This window comes from Neopelma chrysocephalum, unplaced genomic scaffold, assembly GCF_003984885.1.
Source record: "Neopelma chrysocephalum unplaced genomic scaffold, ASM398488v2 Primary Assembly neopelma1_84, whole genome shotgun sequence".
NCBI classification, from domain to species: domain Eukaryota; kingdom Metazoa; phylum Chordata; class Aves; order Passeriformes; family Pipridae; genus Neopelma; species Neopelma chrysocephalum.
This window is the reverse complement of record NW_020897746.1, coordinates 5881973-5896728: the sequence shown is the minus strand read 5'-3', so window position 1 is coordinate 5896728 and position 14756 is coordinate 5881973. Positions and strand designations below refer to the sequence as shown.

General features: G+C 50.0%; 2 protein-coding genes across 3 annotated transcripts in view; one reads left to right on the top strand and one right to left on the bottom strand.

Moving 5' to 3' along the window:
* Positions 1–14756, bottom strand: part of ACSF2 (acyl-CoA synthetase family member 2) — a 36677-nt gene that overhangs the window by 7927 nt on the left and 13994 nt on the right. For both annotated transcript variants that reach the window (XM_027691748.1, XM_027691747.1), the window contains exon 10: positions 13626–13702. In XM_027691748.1, coding sequence (XP_027547549.1) covers positions 13626–13702 — 77 coding nt within the window. The remainder of the gene's footprint in view (positions 1–13625; positions 13703–14756) is intronic.
* Positions 4098–9073, top strand: CHAD (chondroadherin). The gene is made up of 3 exons (XM_027691749.1): positions 4098–4892; positions 8589–8752; positions 8932–9073. Exons 1-3 carry the CDS (start codon positions 4113–4115, stop codon positions 9071–9073), a joined length of 1086 nt encoding a protein of 361 aa, XP_027547550.1. The 5' UTR covers positions 4098–4112.

The window sequence follows — 14756 nt, the reverse complement described above, 5'->3', positions numbered from 1 at the left end:
CTACAGTGGAAGAAAACCATCAGAAGGAAGGAGGTGGACCCACCACCACCTCATCCAGCTCAACAAACAGCTGGGCCCCCACACTGCAGTGACAGAGACCCTTCAAGCACATCAAATAGAAACAGTATCTCGGGTCTGAACTCAGAGCCCAGATGCCACTGCCACTGATGGGACCTTCAAGTACTGCCAGGAAGAGGGGGAAACACGGAGACCCTCTGGGGCTCTTCACTGCCCACCCACCACTGCTCCTCAAACACTGACTGGAATGTGCTCCATGCTTGGGACAAACCCCTGGGACACTGCGGAGCTTGTGCCTTCTCCCACCCGACTCCCTCCCCAGCACCCAGTGCCAGGCAGAGGCTCCACAAGGGCTGGGGCACCCCATGACACCCCCCAAAGCTGCCTGAGCCCTCACCTCCAGCCAAAACCAAGAAAGGCTGCACCCCAAGGCCAGCTACACTGGTGTCACTTCAAGAAGGTGACTGATAGTGTGCACTGACACACAAAATCAGACATGGAACCCCTAAAAGCTACGGAATCAGGCTGAAAAGAGAATGGAATATTTTAACATGGAGCTATCTTGATATGCCAGAACTGTTAGAACTAACAAAAATAAAGATTAGACATGGAAAAGACCATCTCCAATGTCGCGTCAAAACAGCTCAGACCAGCAGCACCAAAGAAACATCCCAAACCTGTATTTATACTGTTTCAAAAACTGTATTTATTTGCTTATCCCACAATGCCTTCAAGAAGGAGAGGAGGGGAGTCTGGCATCTGCAAATCACCAGGAATGTTTGCAGAACTGTTAATCAATTAAGAAAGAGAGGACGGCAGGATAATCCTGCCTCTTCTGCGATGTCCTCGCAGTGCCAGTCCCGGGGGACGTGCGAGGTCAGGGCTGGCCAGGACCCAGCTCCCTGCGGTCTCCCACCGCAGCCCAGGAACACGGACACTGCTCCATTGTCACCTCTAGACTGTGAGCCACCCACGAGTGGGACCCAGGCAGGCTTTTGAGGATCACTGGATGTTTGCTGGCTAGTTGAGGGCTGCAAAACCCGGTGTGGGAAGACCAGAGCCGTCCAGAGAGCAGCTCAAAACACAAACAGCCGGGAGGGAGCCCAGGGGCGAGGTGCCAGCGCTGCAGCAGATGCCAGCCAGCTCCCACCACAGGAATGTGCTCACCAAGGCTTGGAAATAAAATATCAGGGGAAAGAACTTCCTTTTATTCACCATTTGTGCCTGGAGAAACGAAGCTGAGGAACAGACACCTTTTCCCTGCTGCCACCCCACCGTGGCACCAAAAATAACCCAGCATCCACATAACCTCTGCTGCAGGCATGGGACTGGAGGGAGTCCTGGGGCAGGGACAGCTTCCCACCTCACACCAGCATGGTGGCAGCTAATTCCCAAATTTTCATGAGGAAGCTACAGGTCTCACTGGTGTTCACAGCACACGCATCCCTGCAGGGAGAGGAGAGTGTCCCTGTTCCCCACAATTTGGAGCCTCAGCCAGTAAACAGATAAGGGTTGAAGAAAGGTAATTTTATCCTCAGAGGAAGAAAGAAGAGAAGGAGGCTTGAGCAGTTTAACTTCTGAAAAAGGTCTTGTTCCAGAAATATATGTGGGTAAGGATGTATTTATGGATGGGGTTTTCAAGGCCCTCACCAGCTTTTTGCTCCAATCTGACCCACACTGGTCAGATTTCTGGCCAAAATCTCTGGAGAAGTAGCAAGCTGTTAGCTGGCATTTTTTGCAAGGGGATGGGAAAACCAAGTACCAGACACTCAGGGAGGGAGCACAGATACACTTCCCAGATTCAGTGCTCAGCAGAAACAGGGTGGGTTTTAAATTTCACCCATCAGTTGCTCTTGCACAGAACCACTGGTATGTAACCACGGGAATTGTTCATCAAATGATTACGGGTAAGACTAGGGGTTGGACCTGCTCAGAGAAAAAAAATAAAATCAATCAGTGGATAGAAGATGATTCCTTAAAGGTGAATTTTCTCCTTTTCCAATCATTCACCCAGCTCCCTGCCTGAGCTTTACGAGCAGCACACACTCAGGGGCACTCTTAGTCATAGGATCATGGAACAGCAAACTGGAGAGGCAAAGAAGGAAAACACAGAGGGCTCTGTCTACCTCCTCTTTCTCTTTCTCTTTCTCAAAGGTCCTGACCAAGACACTCAAAGAGCTCCTCCAGAGACCAAAGCATGTGCGTGATCATTGTGGTGCCTATTGAATCAGGCACAAGACAAAATACTGCTGTTTTTACCACAGAGTTTTAAGTCCTACAGTAACCAGGAGGTCCCTCCAGCAGGTACCTGGAGCTCCTATGGTCAGACCATCTCTTTGGAGATGACAAGCTCTTGGTGCTGAGGTTTGCTGCTCAACGTCAGGGCATCGCACCCCAGGGCTGACAGACACTGGAAGCCTGACATGGCCTGGTTTGCACCAAGGTTCCACATTACATCATCGTTTGGCCAACACCATCAGTTCCACACACTCACCAGAACCACAATCACATCCCAGAAGCCCATTTTCTCCCCCAAATTAGTCCTGCAATGAAAACACAGCTCAGACTGACAGCTGCTGACCGGAGCAGGGCTGCCAGGCAGTTTGCATAACACGGTCCGGAGCATGCTCGGCGGCCCTGGCTAATTCCTCACTGCAACAATGGAAAAACCCAGAAATCTTGGTGAATAAGCCAGTCTGTGTCCTAAGTCAGCCCTTGGATTTCCTCCCTTTCTTGAGCCTGTCTCGCCTCTGCACAGGCTCCGCTGGGGCTCTGCAGCCAGCCTCAGGAGCAAAAATCTCAACAAGCTCACAGTTATGTGCTCGGCTCTCAGCTGCCTGCTGCAGCCAGCAACTGGCTGGAAATCAGTTCAAAATGTTCCAGTTCCAAACCCCACCCCACAGCCCCTGGATCTCTCTCTTCACACTCACAGCAGCAGGCGCTAGGGCTTTTAACCACTTTGCTTTAGCCTTCTCTATTGGGAGAGTAGAGGACATCCTCTGCGTTGTTAATTCATCTTTGCCACTGCTACCCCAAGACAGAAGCCAAGGCAAATCCCAGTCCCAGCTCCAGCAGTGATTTCTTTGCTCTGCCAGCTCTCCATCCCTTTACCAATGCCCACACCTTTCCCTGTCCACAGCTCTGTCTCGAGAGCCACAGGCATTACCACCCACCTCATCTAAGCCAGGCACGCAGCAGGACACCACTGCCTGGCATTTCATACCCACCAGCCATTGTCACACCACTTCCCTGCTGGCTCTGCTGCTGCCCCATCCCTTGTTGGAAGGCATCGGCCACTCACACAGGTGTCCTGATTGTGACCATGGTTGTGTCACGCTCAACTGCTCACAAGACACAGTAGAAATTAAGACTTGTCTCTGTGGTCCCTTTCTTGGCCAACTCCTCAGTGCAGTCTTCAACCAAAATTTTGCATTACAAGAGCAACTGCAGCACTGTTGGCTTTTGGCATGACCCCATATCACTCCCATCTTCTCCCATCCCTGGAAAACTCCTTTTGAATCAGTGAGAAGACCCCCACACACCAAAACCCTTCCTCTGTGAGAACAAGCCAAGGTGCTTCTCCCCAAACCAGCTGAGGCTAAACAAAACTCAGGAGCCTCCTGAAAGCTCTGGCACAAGGTGGCTGTGGAATACAGCAGGGCTCCCTGCTATGCTGTTCAACTAAAACAGGTTGTTGTCCACCCACTGATGAAACTGGACCCCGCTTGGCTCAGCAGGGACCAGGGAAGTTCCCCACTGAGCAGGTCTGCATTGGTTCTTCCTGACTATTTGCCTCCCATTTTCCTCCAGAGAGGAAAACTACCTCTGCACATCGCTCAGCAGCAGGGCCAGGCAGGGCCGTGGACACTCCTTTGCCTGGTGCCAAGGGGTTAAGCTCACAGTAAGTTCCCAAAGCCAGTTGCTTCCAACTGGCTGCTGCCTGCGGTTTGTGGGAAGGGATTTTGCTTTTTAATAACATTATAAATAGGGCTGTGTTCAGTATGCTGCAAACCCAGTTACTCTCTCTCTCTCTCCCACCCATCTCCCTCCTCCTCCTGCTCCTCTTCCCACCACACTTAATTCCAGATCTGACCATGAATGGGTCAGGCTTCTTCCTCGGTGTCCTCAGCCTACTGGCATGTCTTGCCCCCACCACGCAGGCATGTCCCCCGAGCTGCCACTGCCACGGGGGAGACCTGCAGCACGTCATCTGCGACAACGTGGGGCTGAAGAAGATCCCCAAAGTGCCTGAGCAAACACGTCTTCTCAACCTGCAGAAGAACAACTTCCCCGTCCTGCCGACCAATGGCTTCCGTGACATGAAAAAGCTGGTGTCCCTGCACCTCCAGAGCTCACGGATCAAGGAGATCTCAAGCGGAGCCTTCCGGGGGCTCAAGAGCCTGGTCTACCTCTATCTCACCGACAACCAGATCAGTGTCATAAAGCCAGGAGCCTTCGATGACCTCTCTGATCTCACCTACCTGTACCTGGACAAGAATAAGATCCCAGACCTACCCAAAGGGCTCCTCTCCCCTCTTGTCAACCTCTTCATCCTGCACTTAGGCAGCAATAAAATCCGGGAGCTGAAACCGGGGGTCTTCAATGGGGCTAAAGACCTGCGCTGGCTCTTCCTCTCTGACAACTCCCTCACCAACCTCCTACCTGGGGCCATGGAGGATGTAGAAAACCTCGCTGTCCTCCACCTGGACAAGAACCAGCTGAGCAGCTACCCTGTGAATGCAATGAGTAAGCTGAGAGTGCTGGAGGAACTGAAACTTTCTCATAACCCAATTGAGGTCATCCCTGACAACGCCTTCCAGTCCTTCGGGCGATACCTGCAGACACTCAACCTGGACAACATGAAACTGAAGAAGGTGAGTCCTTTCTCTTTCCATTTGCTCCAGATAAGAAACATGGGGCTTGCTTTTCTTCCCCTTTGCAAAGCCCTCTATTTGCTGTCCCTCCCTTGCAGAGGAGAGGGGAGATGCAGGTCTGCAGGCTCTGCAGGCAGTGAGGCTCTGGCCAGCTGACAACACCCAGACATGGCTCTAGCAAGGGATGAGAGAGTACTCCACCCTTCTGTTGAGTTATTTTATGTAAAACCAAATTATCTGGAGCTGATTAAACCCCTTGGAAAGGCAGTGCATTCCCTCCCAAGCTGGAGGTGACACAAGACATTGAAAAAGGTATTTGGGATGCTCCAGGACAATGAGCAACATTCCATCCTCCCAGAAACAAGGTGTGAGACAAGAGGTGAACATCTGCCTTGTACTGGAGGGACTGGAGGGCAGTGCTTCCTTGCAGAGCTGAACTGCTCAGCCCCAGTCCCTGCTGTAGGCTGGGAGGGGGAGACTCTTCAGATGGGCCATGAATAGCCACGGCTTCTTACCCACACCCTGCAGGCAGGTAGACATAGGGACCTTCACCTTCACCTCCCCCCTGCCTCCCAACCTGACACGTTATAAAGAAAGGTTTGTTTATTGATGGTCTCTCAAAAGGAACTCTCGCAGCATCTTACAAAGGGGCCCTGTTCCCACTGGAGAGGAGGAGGGATGTTCAGGTATCCCGAATAGCAAAACAACCCCCTTCTTTTTCTGTGAGAACGCAGGATCCATAGGCAGGAACATCAGACTCACAGAATCACTGGTGTCAGGACCTCTGAAATGTCAGGCAGTGCAGGAACAGAACCCAGCACCAGTGCAAGAGCAGCAGCACTCTGATGCAGCCTGATGTCCCAGGTGAATCCCCCCATGGCTGGAAAGGGAGGGCGGAGCAGAACAGCTCTCCCTGGGATGATGCTTTGCCAGGAAGCCCAAAGAGCATCCAGGCAGGCTGGGACTTCATGGCAAAGCAACACCCACCACATGCAGGGAGGTGTGATGAAAAAGAGAATTTCTTAGCAACAAAGAGCAACTCAGAACATCTCACAGAGACAAGCAGATCACAGGAAAGGTACCAGGAATGCAGCACACCACAATTTCAAGGGGATATAACATCCCAAAACCCTCAAAAACTGGCATTATGGTTTGCCCAGGTGGAGAAGAACACTACCTAGCCAGCTTGGTAGCACTCAGTCAAGTACTTAAGCCCTTGTCCACTCTCAGCATTAACCTCTACAGGATGGGACTGAGCAAACACTTGAAAGCAATCTACTGACCTCACTAGGCAAGACTTTAGATGTGCCATCACAGCACTTTTGTAGACTCAGTTCTAAGGCACTTTCAATCAAATTTTATAGCTTAAATGTTGTACCAGATGTAGAGACGTCAGAATCCCACGTCACACATTGAAGAAATTAGACTAACCCCTGATGCTGGGATGCTCCCGTGTCCTCAGACTGACCAGAGAGCAAAGGTTAAAAATTCTAGCCAGAAAAAAAGACTTTGTTTTTTACAGTGACCACCTGTGGAGAGGATCTTTAAAGACTCTTCTGCAGCCAATGGCTCCTTTCCTTCCACACAGCCCAACAGGACACCAGTTTAGGGGATCAGCACTGACAGGGGTGGCTTCTGCAGCTTTAGGGTTTGTGAAAACAAAGCTCCCAGTTCAGCATTGTCTCTTCAAATCCTCAAAGGCCTCATACCCAAATGGCCCACACATGAACTTTGCACTGCTAAGAAACATCTAATCACACAGGCCTCGTGATCTAGGAAATCACCACCAAATACTCTGAGTGCTGCTGGCACTTGACTGCAGCTCTTTCTCCTTCACAAACATACTGTCCTCAGCTGTTCCCTGCATGGCTGCAAGATTTTTGAGCTGATCAAGTGTAAAACCCTTCCACACAAATCTATCCCAGCCTAAATGGCACTTGAGCAGAAGGAAGGGGGGGCCCTCAGGCTCCAGCACAGAGTTCCCCTTCCCCACTGGCATCATGGACACACACCAGTCCCCCACAGGGCTGCACCACACAGGCCAGGACCCACCATGTACCTCAACATGAGACCAGGCAATGCAGTTCCTGGAAGCTTTACATACACCCATCTTTGCATATTTAGTGTAAAATAAATTAACAGCAGCAATCCTCCGTGTAAATAAGGGGAAAATCACCCATTTCTTCACAAAGACATGCTCTGGCAGGCAGCAAGGCAGCTGTTAGCAGCAGATGCAAACTCTTCTCAGGGGGCTGGGAGAGGCATGAGCAGCTGAGACAGTAACACCACTGTCCAAACCTACCGCCCCACTGCACGGCGTGCCAGCATCCCTCTGAGCAGCTCCACTATCAGCACAGTAAAACCTCCCAAGGTCAGCTCAGCTTTGGCCTGCACAGGCCAGCACCACTGACTGTCCAACAGCTACAGGGATCTGGGAGTCTCTTAGCTAAGCTCTAATCCCATCCAGCATTGCTTAATTTGGAAGATGACAAAAGTTCACAGCTTAAAATAGTGCATTTCCTCTGTCGAGCTTTTCAGCTCAGAGAGCATGAACACACTCTGATGGTCCACCTGAAGTGCAAGCTTCTGGTCAGAAATGGGAGCAAAGATCCTTGGCTGGGGGCTTCAGGTAGACCTAGTGAGTCTCCTCTCCAACCTTCAGAGAAAGCTTTCCTCTCACTTTGAGAAGGGGGAGAAATGTTTTGTCATAACCAACAAGAGCTTTGTGCTTTGTCAGTGATCCCCTCTCCAATCCATCACCGCCAAGGAAGTTTGTGTTGAGGGGTTTGCTTTCAAGAACTTTCCTGCATAACCATGGGCTGAAAGATGCCAGGGATGAGGCCTCAAGGAAGAGAGGACAGGGCTGCAGAGCCAGGCCCACAGCCTCCCTCTGCTTTTTGGCAGCTTTTTAAAAGGAGGCTCTACCTTAAAGCCTCTCCAATAATCAAAAAAAAAAGACAACTCTTGCAGCAGCCCCTGCAAAAAAACAACTGGAAATGGGAAAAAATGGAGGAGGCTGAGGTGCTGGAAACGTGCCTGTGTATCTACACTGCTCAGATGCCAAGTGTAACTTTCCACTCGGAGCCCCTGGGCACTGCCAAAGTCTACAGCCCCTTCAGACGCCACAAACACTCCCTCCTTAAGTCGCTCCAGGACAGGCAAGGCAACAGGCATTGGGAGGGCTTCCAGCCTTGGAAAGGAATTCACCCAGAAAATATCTTCATTTAACATGGCTCAAAAATAAAAAGGGCTGCCAGACTTCACTTTATTTAGTGATGTGGCTGCACAGACAATCCCACATGGATTTGGGATGTAGCTCTCTTTGTAGGAGACTCCATCCTCCTTGAGCCCACCAGCCTGTTGCCTCTCTTAGGTGGACAGGGCTTCCAGCAAGCCAGGACCTTCTCTTGCTCTCTCCATGCCTCATAATATCACAGAATGGCCTGAGTTAGAAAAGACCTTAAAGATCATCTCTTTCCAACCCCCTGCCATGGGCAGGGACACTAGACAAGGTTGCTCCAAGCCATGTCCAATCTGGCCTTGAACACTTCCAGGGATGGGGCATTCACAACTTCTCTGGGCAACCTGTGCCAGGGCCTAATGTTCATGCCACTAAAAGCCTTGAAGGGAGGCGCTCAGGTTTGAAGTCCCCACCCCCAGCTCCTCGTGCCTCTCCAGAAAACCTCTGTGCTTCAGTTTGCAGACAACGCGTTCTCCGGCGTGACCGTGCTGAAGACAGCCCACCTGGAGAACAACCGGCTCACCCAGCTGCCCCGAAACTTCCCCTTCGACAAAATGGAGACGCTGACCCTCACCAGGAACTCCTGGCACTGCAACTGCCAGCTGGCAAACCTGCGCAAGTACGGCACCGCGCGCCCCATCCCTCCTTGGGCTCCCCTTGGGGGTGGGCACCCCCCGGGCTGTGCCAGGCAAGAAGAGGCTGCTCTCATGCTCGGCAGCTCTCTCCTCAGCTTACCCTCTGATGTCCATGGTTTGTGCCTCTTGTAAGCTCTGGGTTTTCCCCCTCCCCGTGTCCCAGGTGGCTGAAGGGGAATCGCACCCGCACCGAGGACACCTGCTCCACGCCCGCGCAGTACCGGGGACAGTCCATCAGGGACACCCCCGCCCTCCGCACCTGCAAGCTGCCCACCAAGAGGTCCAGGAAGGGAAGCCGCCATTGAACACGTAAGATGGTTCCCTTTTAAGATGATTCCCTTTTAATCACACCTGCAGCAAACCCTGATGCCACGAAAGGCGCCGGGAGTTCTGTCTCTGACTTAAATGACACCAGGTTACGTTCGCGACAGCTCATCCATTCCCCCACTGATGCCTCCATCTCCTGGCAATGCTGAGCTCCATGAGCTCCCAGAGCAGAGAACCTGCCTGGAGCATCAGGGATGGAGTCAACTCTGTAAAGCAAACACGGGGATAAAGACAGGCCTGGGGTGGAAAGTAAGGGCAAAGCATGTAAACAAATATAAAACAGAGAAGCAAGGACTCTGAAAATATACAAAGAACAGCAATCAGCTTTGAAATCTTCAGAGCTTCTATTGCAACATGTGAAAAATCCAATCTCTTTTTGCAGGAATTATTGTACTTTAGGAAAACAAACAAAAGCTCTGTTCTATAACAAGGTTTAAGCCTCAATCATGCTTCAGGAACCAGGGTGATACACACCCTGCCAATGCAACGAAGCCCCACACCAAGTCAAGATGTAATTGTTGGGCAACAGGGATAAGCATGATATATCAAAATAAGGGTGGACTTAGCCCACCCTGAGCTGGGATCACACAGGCTTTGGTTTTCCAACCAACTGGAGATGCTCAGCCCTTTGCCCTAGTAAAGGTCCTCCAGGTCTAGTGTGAAATCCAGGGCAGGACATGGCTGGGAAATCTGGCCCCAGGCTGCCCAGCCCAAAGGAAAACAGATGCCTTCCACAAGGAGCAGTTCTTGATCCAGCTCTTGCCTCTCAGCAAATACAATTCCCATCCAAGACAGTCAGGTATTTAAAAACAAGGGCTGATGCCTTCAAATGAGTATCCCAGCAGAGGGAGGTTTGAGACAGCAAATATTCTTTGGTAAGGTGTCCTGGGCCAGAAGGTGAGTCAGAGACAGGGCTGCCTTTCCCTCCAGCAATGAGCTTGCTGACAGTCACCAATCCAAACACCGATCCCACAAACACCTTCCACAGCTGGAAACTACCAGGAGTATTAAATTCAGCCCACAGAGGAGCAAAAAAGCCACAAATGTCATCACTCTATCCCAAGTATTTTAATTTTTCCCATCCCAGGAATAGGTCTGAAGCTTGTACGGATTCCAGAGGACCTTGAATGAGCCTGGAAGTTTGTAAGCTCTTAGGAAAGGGAACTCTGACCATTTGTTAAGTGACCCTGCACTGTGCCCTTTCAGAACAGAAAGGACAAGGCAGAAGCCCTAAGCCCAGTTATGGCCATTTGGTTCCCAGTTCACTAAGGATATGCACAACAGGATGGAGAAAGGAAATTTATGACCAAAATGTCAGGGATTATGCCAGCTGCTCTGTGCCTTTCTAAAGTGATTATTTCTCTTGTAGCGCCAGAGGTTTTATGGATTAGAGATGGAAATACCAGTCATTCCATATAGGGCGTGTAAAGTTCTGCTCTAAGGACGGAAAAACTTCAGTTTTCTAAACCACAATACTTAAAATATTTTTTATTTACAGGTCTGACCCTTCTTAACCTTCTTTTCTCCCTGCTTGAGCTCAATCCCAGTTCACTCCTCCACGATGAGAGTAAGAAAACCATGAAACAACATAAAAACACCAATAATGCCTGTTTTTTTCCTGTAGTACCTTTCATCCAGCTCCCTCAAACAGGTTTACAAGTGTTAATGAAATAGAAAACTACTTATTCCAGCCTTGCAGAAGACAAAGCTCAGTGCCTTCGGGTGTCAGTGCCAAAATGCAGGTATACAAATCCACTCCAGCGTGGTGAGCATGAATTTTAAGGAATATGGAGTACCTCTGACTTCATCTTGCACCTCTTGAGAGCCAGGCAGCTTTCTATCAGCCACAGGGGGTCTGTATTTCAGGGATGAGCAGTGAGTGGGGTCACTGACCACATCTGAGATTAAAAGCTGCTTGGTAGTTTCTAAAATTCTACCTGCCCTGGATTTTCAGAACTGGGGCACCAAAATAATTCACTACTCTTGAAAGTTTTGCTCTGGGTTTTACTTCACCAAGAAAGTGCTCCTTGACCATCAACACTTTGGGTAAGATACTTAGGAGTCACACAGCAAGCTGGCAGAAGAGCTCAGAGGCAGGACTAACCCATCTTCTCTACTGTGGAAACCTGCAACAGCTCCTTGACTCCCAGCTCCTCACTTCCAAGGATGGGCTTCATTCGTTGATTTAAAAATAAACAGACAAATGCCACAAGTTTATTGCTGTGCTTGAAAAACCTCCTTAAAGATGTGGCCTTCTCTCTTTTTTCACCCTAGCAGGCCCCGGTATGGCCCGTCCTGGTGACCGGTCACTTCAACCATCAGAAAACTACTGACTTCCGAGTCCTTCCTTGAGCTTCTCCTCCCTGTCAGGAAACATTTCTGACACATCCAAACACCTCCAGCCTCCTCCGACTCCCCGCTTCTCTGCTGATCGCAGGATGGAATCCACCCTTTCAATCTTTTCCGACATCTATGTATTTTAAAAGAGGCGTTTTTAAAAACTAAACTATGCATGACCCTACTAAGACAAGCTAACCTAGATCCTGCTGGTAAAACACAGTCATCTGTCCCAGAGGAAACACATCCCACGTCCCCCATCAACCAGTTGGTCGCTGTCTCTCCCATTCCAGCGGAGTGGAAGCAAGTGGGAAGGTAGGAGCATCCCTCCCCCAGCTGCTTGATCAGGAAAATCCGTCTCAACCCATGCAAAGAGACTCCTCTGCCTTCCCACGGAGGGGATCCCTGCAGGCCAGGGCTGAGGGGACAGTGAAGCAGTGACCAAGAACCAGAGGCCCTGAGGCCGAGCTGCCTTCCACACCAAAAGGCAAAAATCTCCCTAAGTCGGCCAGAAATCCTTTAAGGGAAGCAGTACTGGGAATCCCCAAAACTGGAGCCATCTGAAGACTGGATTCCCTCCCACTCTGTGGGGTCAACCAAGATGTACGTCCAAGAGGAAAAGGTATGCACCGTGCAGCTGGCTCAGGCACCCCTCCTCTCCTCCCTGCCCACACCCCAGAGGATCTAGCAGGACACCAGGATGACTGTGGTTTATTGTCATGGCTATTACAACACCACAGTTTCAATTTAACTACGTTTTTTAATCCCAAAGAGTTATATAAATATATGTATATTTATTCCTCTGTAACTGAGTGTAAATGACCTTCAAGAGGGTGAAAACTCCTCTGTCTCCTATATAGAAATCAAATTGTATATTTTCTTATGTACATCTTCTGTATAAAGCTCTTGCTGCAAAGATGAAGTCAACAAGTCTCTCTGTGTCTGTCTGAGGGCTGGAGGGATCAGGAGTAACATGAGACCAGTGGCACAAATATAGACTTAATCCTCTTTATCCCATGGGCAGAACAACTGTTTGGGAGGGTTTTATTATTTCTCCCTCTACAAAACAGGAACATGTGACACCTAATGAGTCCTGGGCATTTGCAGTAATGCCTGAAAATATTTTGTGAGGCCAAACTCAAGCTTATTATAAAAATAGGTAGCTGTCACCTGACAGAGTTCAAGCAACAGCACCAGGGTTACCCCTGGTGTTATCAGATTGGCATTAAGAGCATCATATCCAGGAAAAAACCCTGGCTGCCTCTGAGGCGGCTCCAGGACAGATGCCCTGGATTCCCCTGGTCCATGGCAGGACACACAGTTGTCCCTGTAAAACCCTGGTGCAGTTGGGGTCTGCCAAGAACAACACGCCTAATCTGACTCCCAGTCCCACGTGTTTGTCCATCACATCAGCCTGCTTCCTCAGCCTTCAGAAGCAGGGTGGTACTTCGTTTAGAGTAAAACAAAAACAAAGAAAATCCTTTTTTTGCTCAGCCATTCACCTGCAGATAGCAGGACCTGCCTAGGAAATGTGTCACCTGGAGTGCCACCAGTTCCCTCGCTGGTGGCCCGTTCCCCTCCACGTGCAGGATGTGCTGATGCTCTTGCACAGGCCCAGGGTGTCAGGACATGCAGTGGAGCAGCAGAACACGTGGCCCAACACGTGCTGCCCTTCTGGCAACACACCACCTGGTGCTGTGCACGTGGATGGCACCATTCACACGATCCAACAAAAAAAAAACATGCAACGAGGTTTTGCATCCACTTGCAACCTGGGATAGTGAAACCAACTCGACAGCCCCCACAGCAAAAGGGACACATGGATCCACCCACACCAACACAAACCAGCAATGCCTCTTCCATCAACATCCTTGCAGTGTGGACAACAGAATGTTTATAAAAGTTTTGAAATGCACCAGGAGAATTTCAGTTTATGGCCCTGAACGCAGTGTCTCCTCCTCTTACAAAGCTTTCTCCCCAGACCCCCAAGACAACCAAGCAGAACCCCCCTTCTGCCTCCCAGCCCCTCTGCACCTTCTCTCCTCAGCCTGGCCTTGCTGAGGAGGGTCCCATCAACCTGATCCCAGAAACTTTGGCACCACCAGGTACAACTGTGGTCCAGACACACCCAAAATTGGGGTCTCACCATGACAAACACCCCTTGTAGGTCTGGTCACAGCAGCCACAACTCACCACGAGCTCCGGCATGTGCATCTTGGTCATAATCGTCTTCATGATCTCAGGGGGAACAGGAGAACCTCCAATGATTCCTGGAAGAAAGAGGAAAAGACCTTGGAAACCATCTATTTATTCCCAGGAGCAGTCCCTCAAATGGTTCTGCACTCCCAGAGTTCAGTGCTGGCAAGATCACTGGGATACAATGGTTCATGTAGAAATACTTTCTATATTTATAGTTACTTTGTTTCATTGTTATTTATAGTTATTCTAGAAGCAAAGGCTGCAGCAAGGCCAGTTTACCTGAATGAATTAAGGGTTGGCAGAGTTCACTCATTCGGAAGATAAACTCTACAGCACAAACCTAGTCCAAGCTGCAGTTCCCAAAAAAGGAGAGATTCAGAGGAGAAAGAGGTGCAGATTTTTAGCAGGACAAACACTCCCATCAATCCTCACCATAAACCCAAAAACCTTTCCTCCTGCTTTGCACAGAGCAGCCCTTTTGGGAGAGGGCAGATCCCACTGCCACCTGTTTCATCCTAGGATGACAGAGAAGAAGAGTGGAGTAATATATGGGCTTTTCTGGGGAACAGGATGAGACAGGATCATTTTTCACATAGCAGAGATGATTAGGTAACTGCTTAAATATTTCTTTATGCTCCAGCACCATCTTCTCTCTGTGCTGTTACTGCCTCAAAAGGGCTGTGGTCTCCCTGTTTCAGCTCAACTATTTTCAAGGTTGGCTGCAACAAGAGGAAGCTCCAGCACAGGGTATCACACCCTCTCCAGTACTTGGATCAATGACTTCAGAAACTGGCAGGAAACCTTGGGTCAGAGAGAGAAATCCCAGCGTGGCTCTGCTTTAGGGACTGCACCACCTTGAAGCACAGAAAGCATCTGCTGCCACACGGTGGTGGCTGGTGAGATGGGAGCTGAGGAAAATCAGGCTATTCCTGATACCTCCCCTTGCAGCTGAAACAGAAAGGTCCTTTCCTAGGACTGCCTTAAGATGAGACAAGAGTCCTAAAATACAGAATGATCTAAGGATTCCCCAGGGAAAGGAAATGTAGCATCAAATTAACAGGGGAAACACAAGGCTCGCACAACTAAACTCTTCCCACCAGAAGAGCCATTTGCTCACAAAACTTA

Bases quoted from the DNA above. Each gene is read 5' to 3' on its own strand.
- CHAD (XM_027691749.1), top strand. From the start codon at position 4,113: ATGAATGGGTCAGGCTTCTTCCTCGGTGTCCTCAGCCTACTGGCATGT. The intron at 4,893-8,588 runs GTGAGTCCTTTC...TCTGTGCTTCAG, and splicing joins ACAACATGAAACTGAAGAAG to TTTGCAGACAACGCGTTCTC. The intron at 8,753-8,931 runs GTACGGCACCGC...CCCGTGTCCCAG, and splicing joins CAGCTGGCAAACCTGCGCAA to GTGGCTGAAGGGGAATCGCA.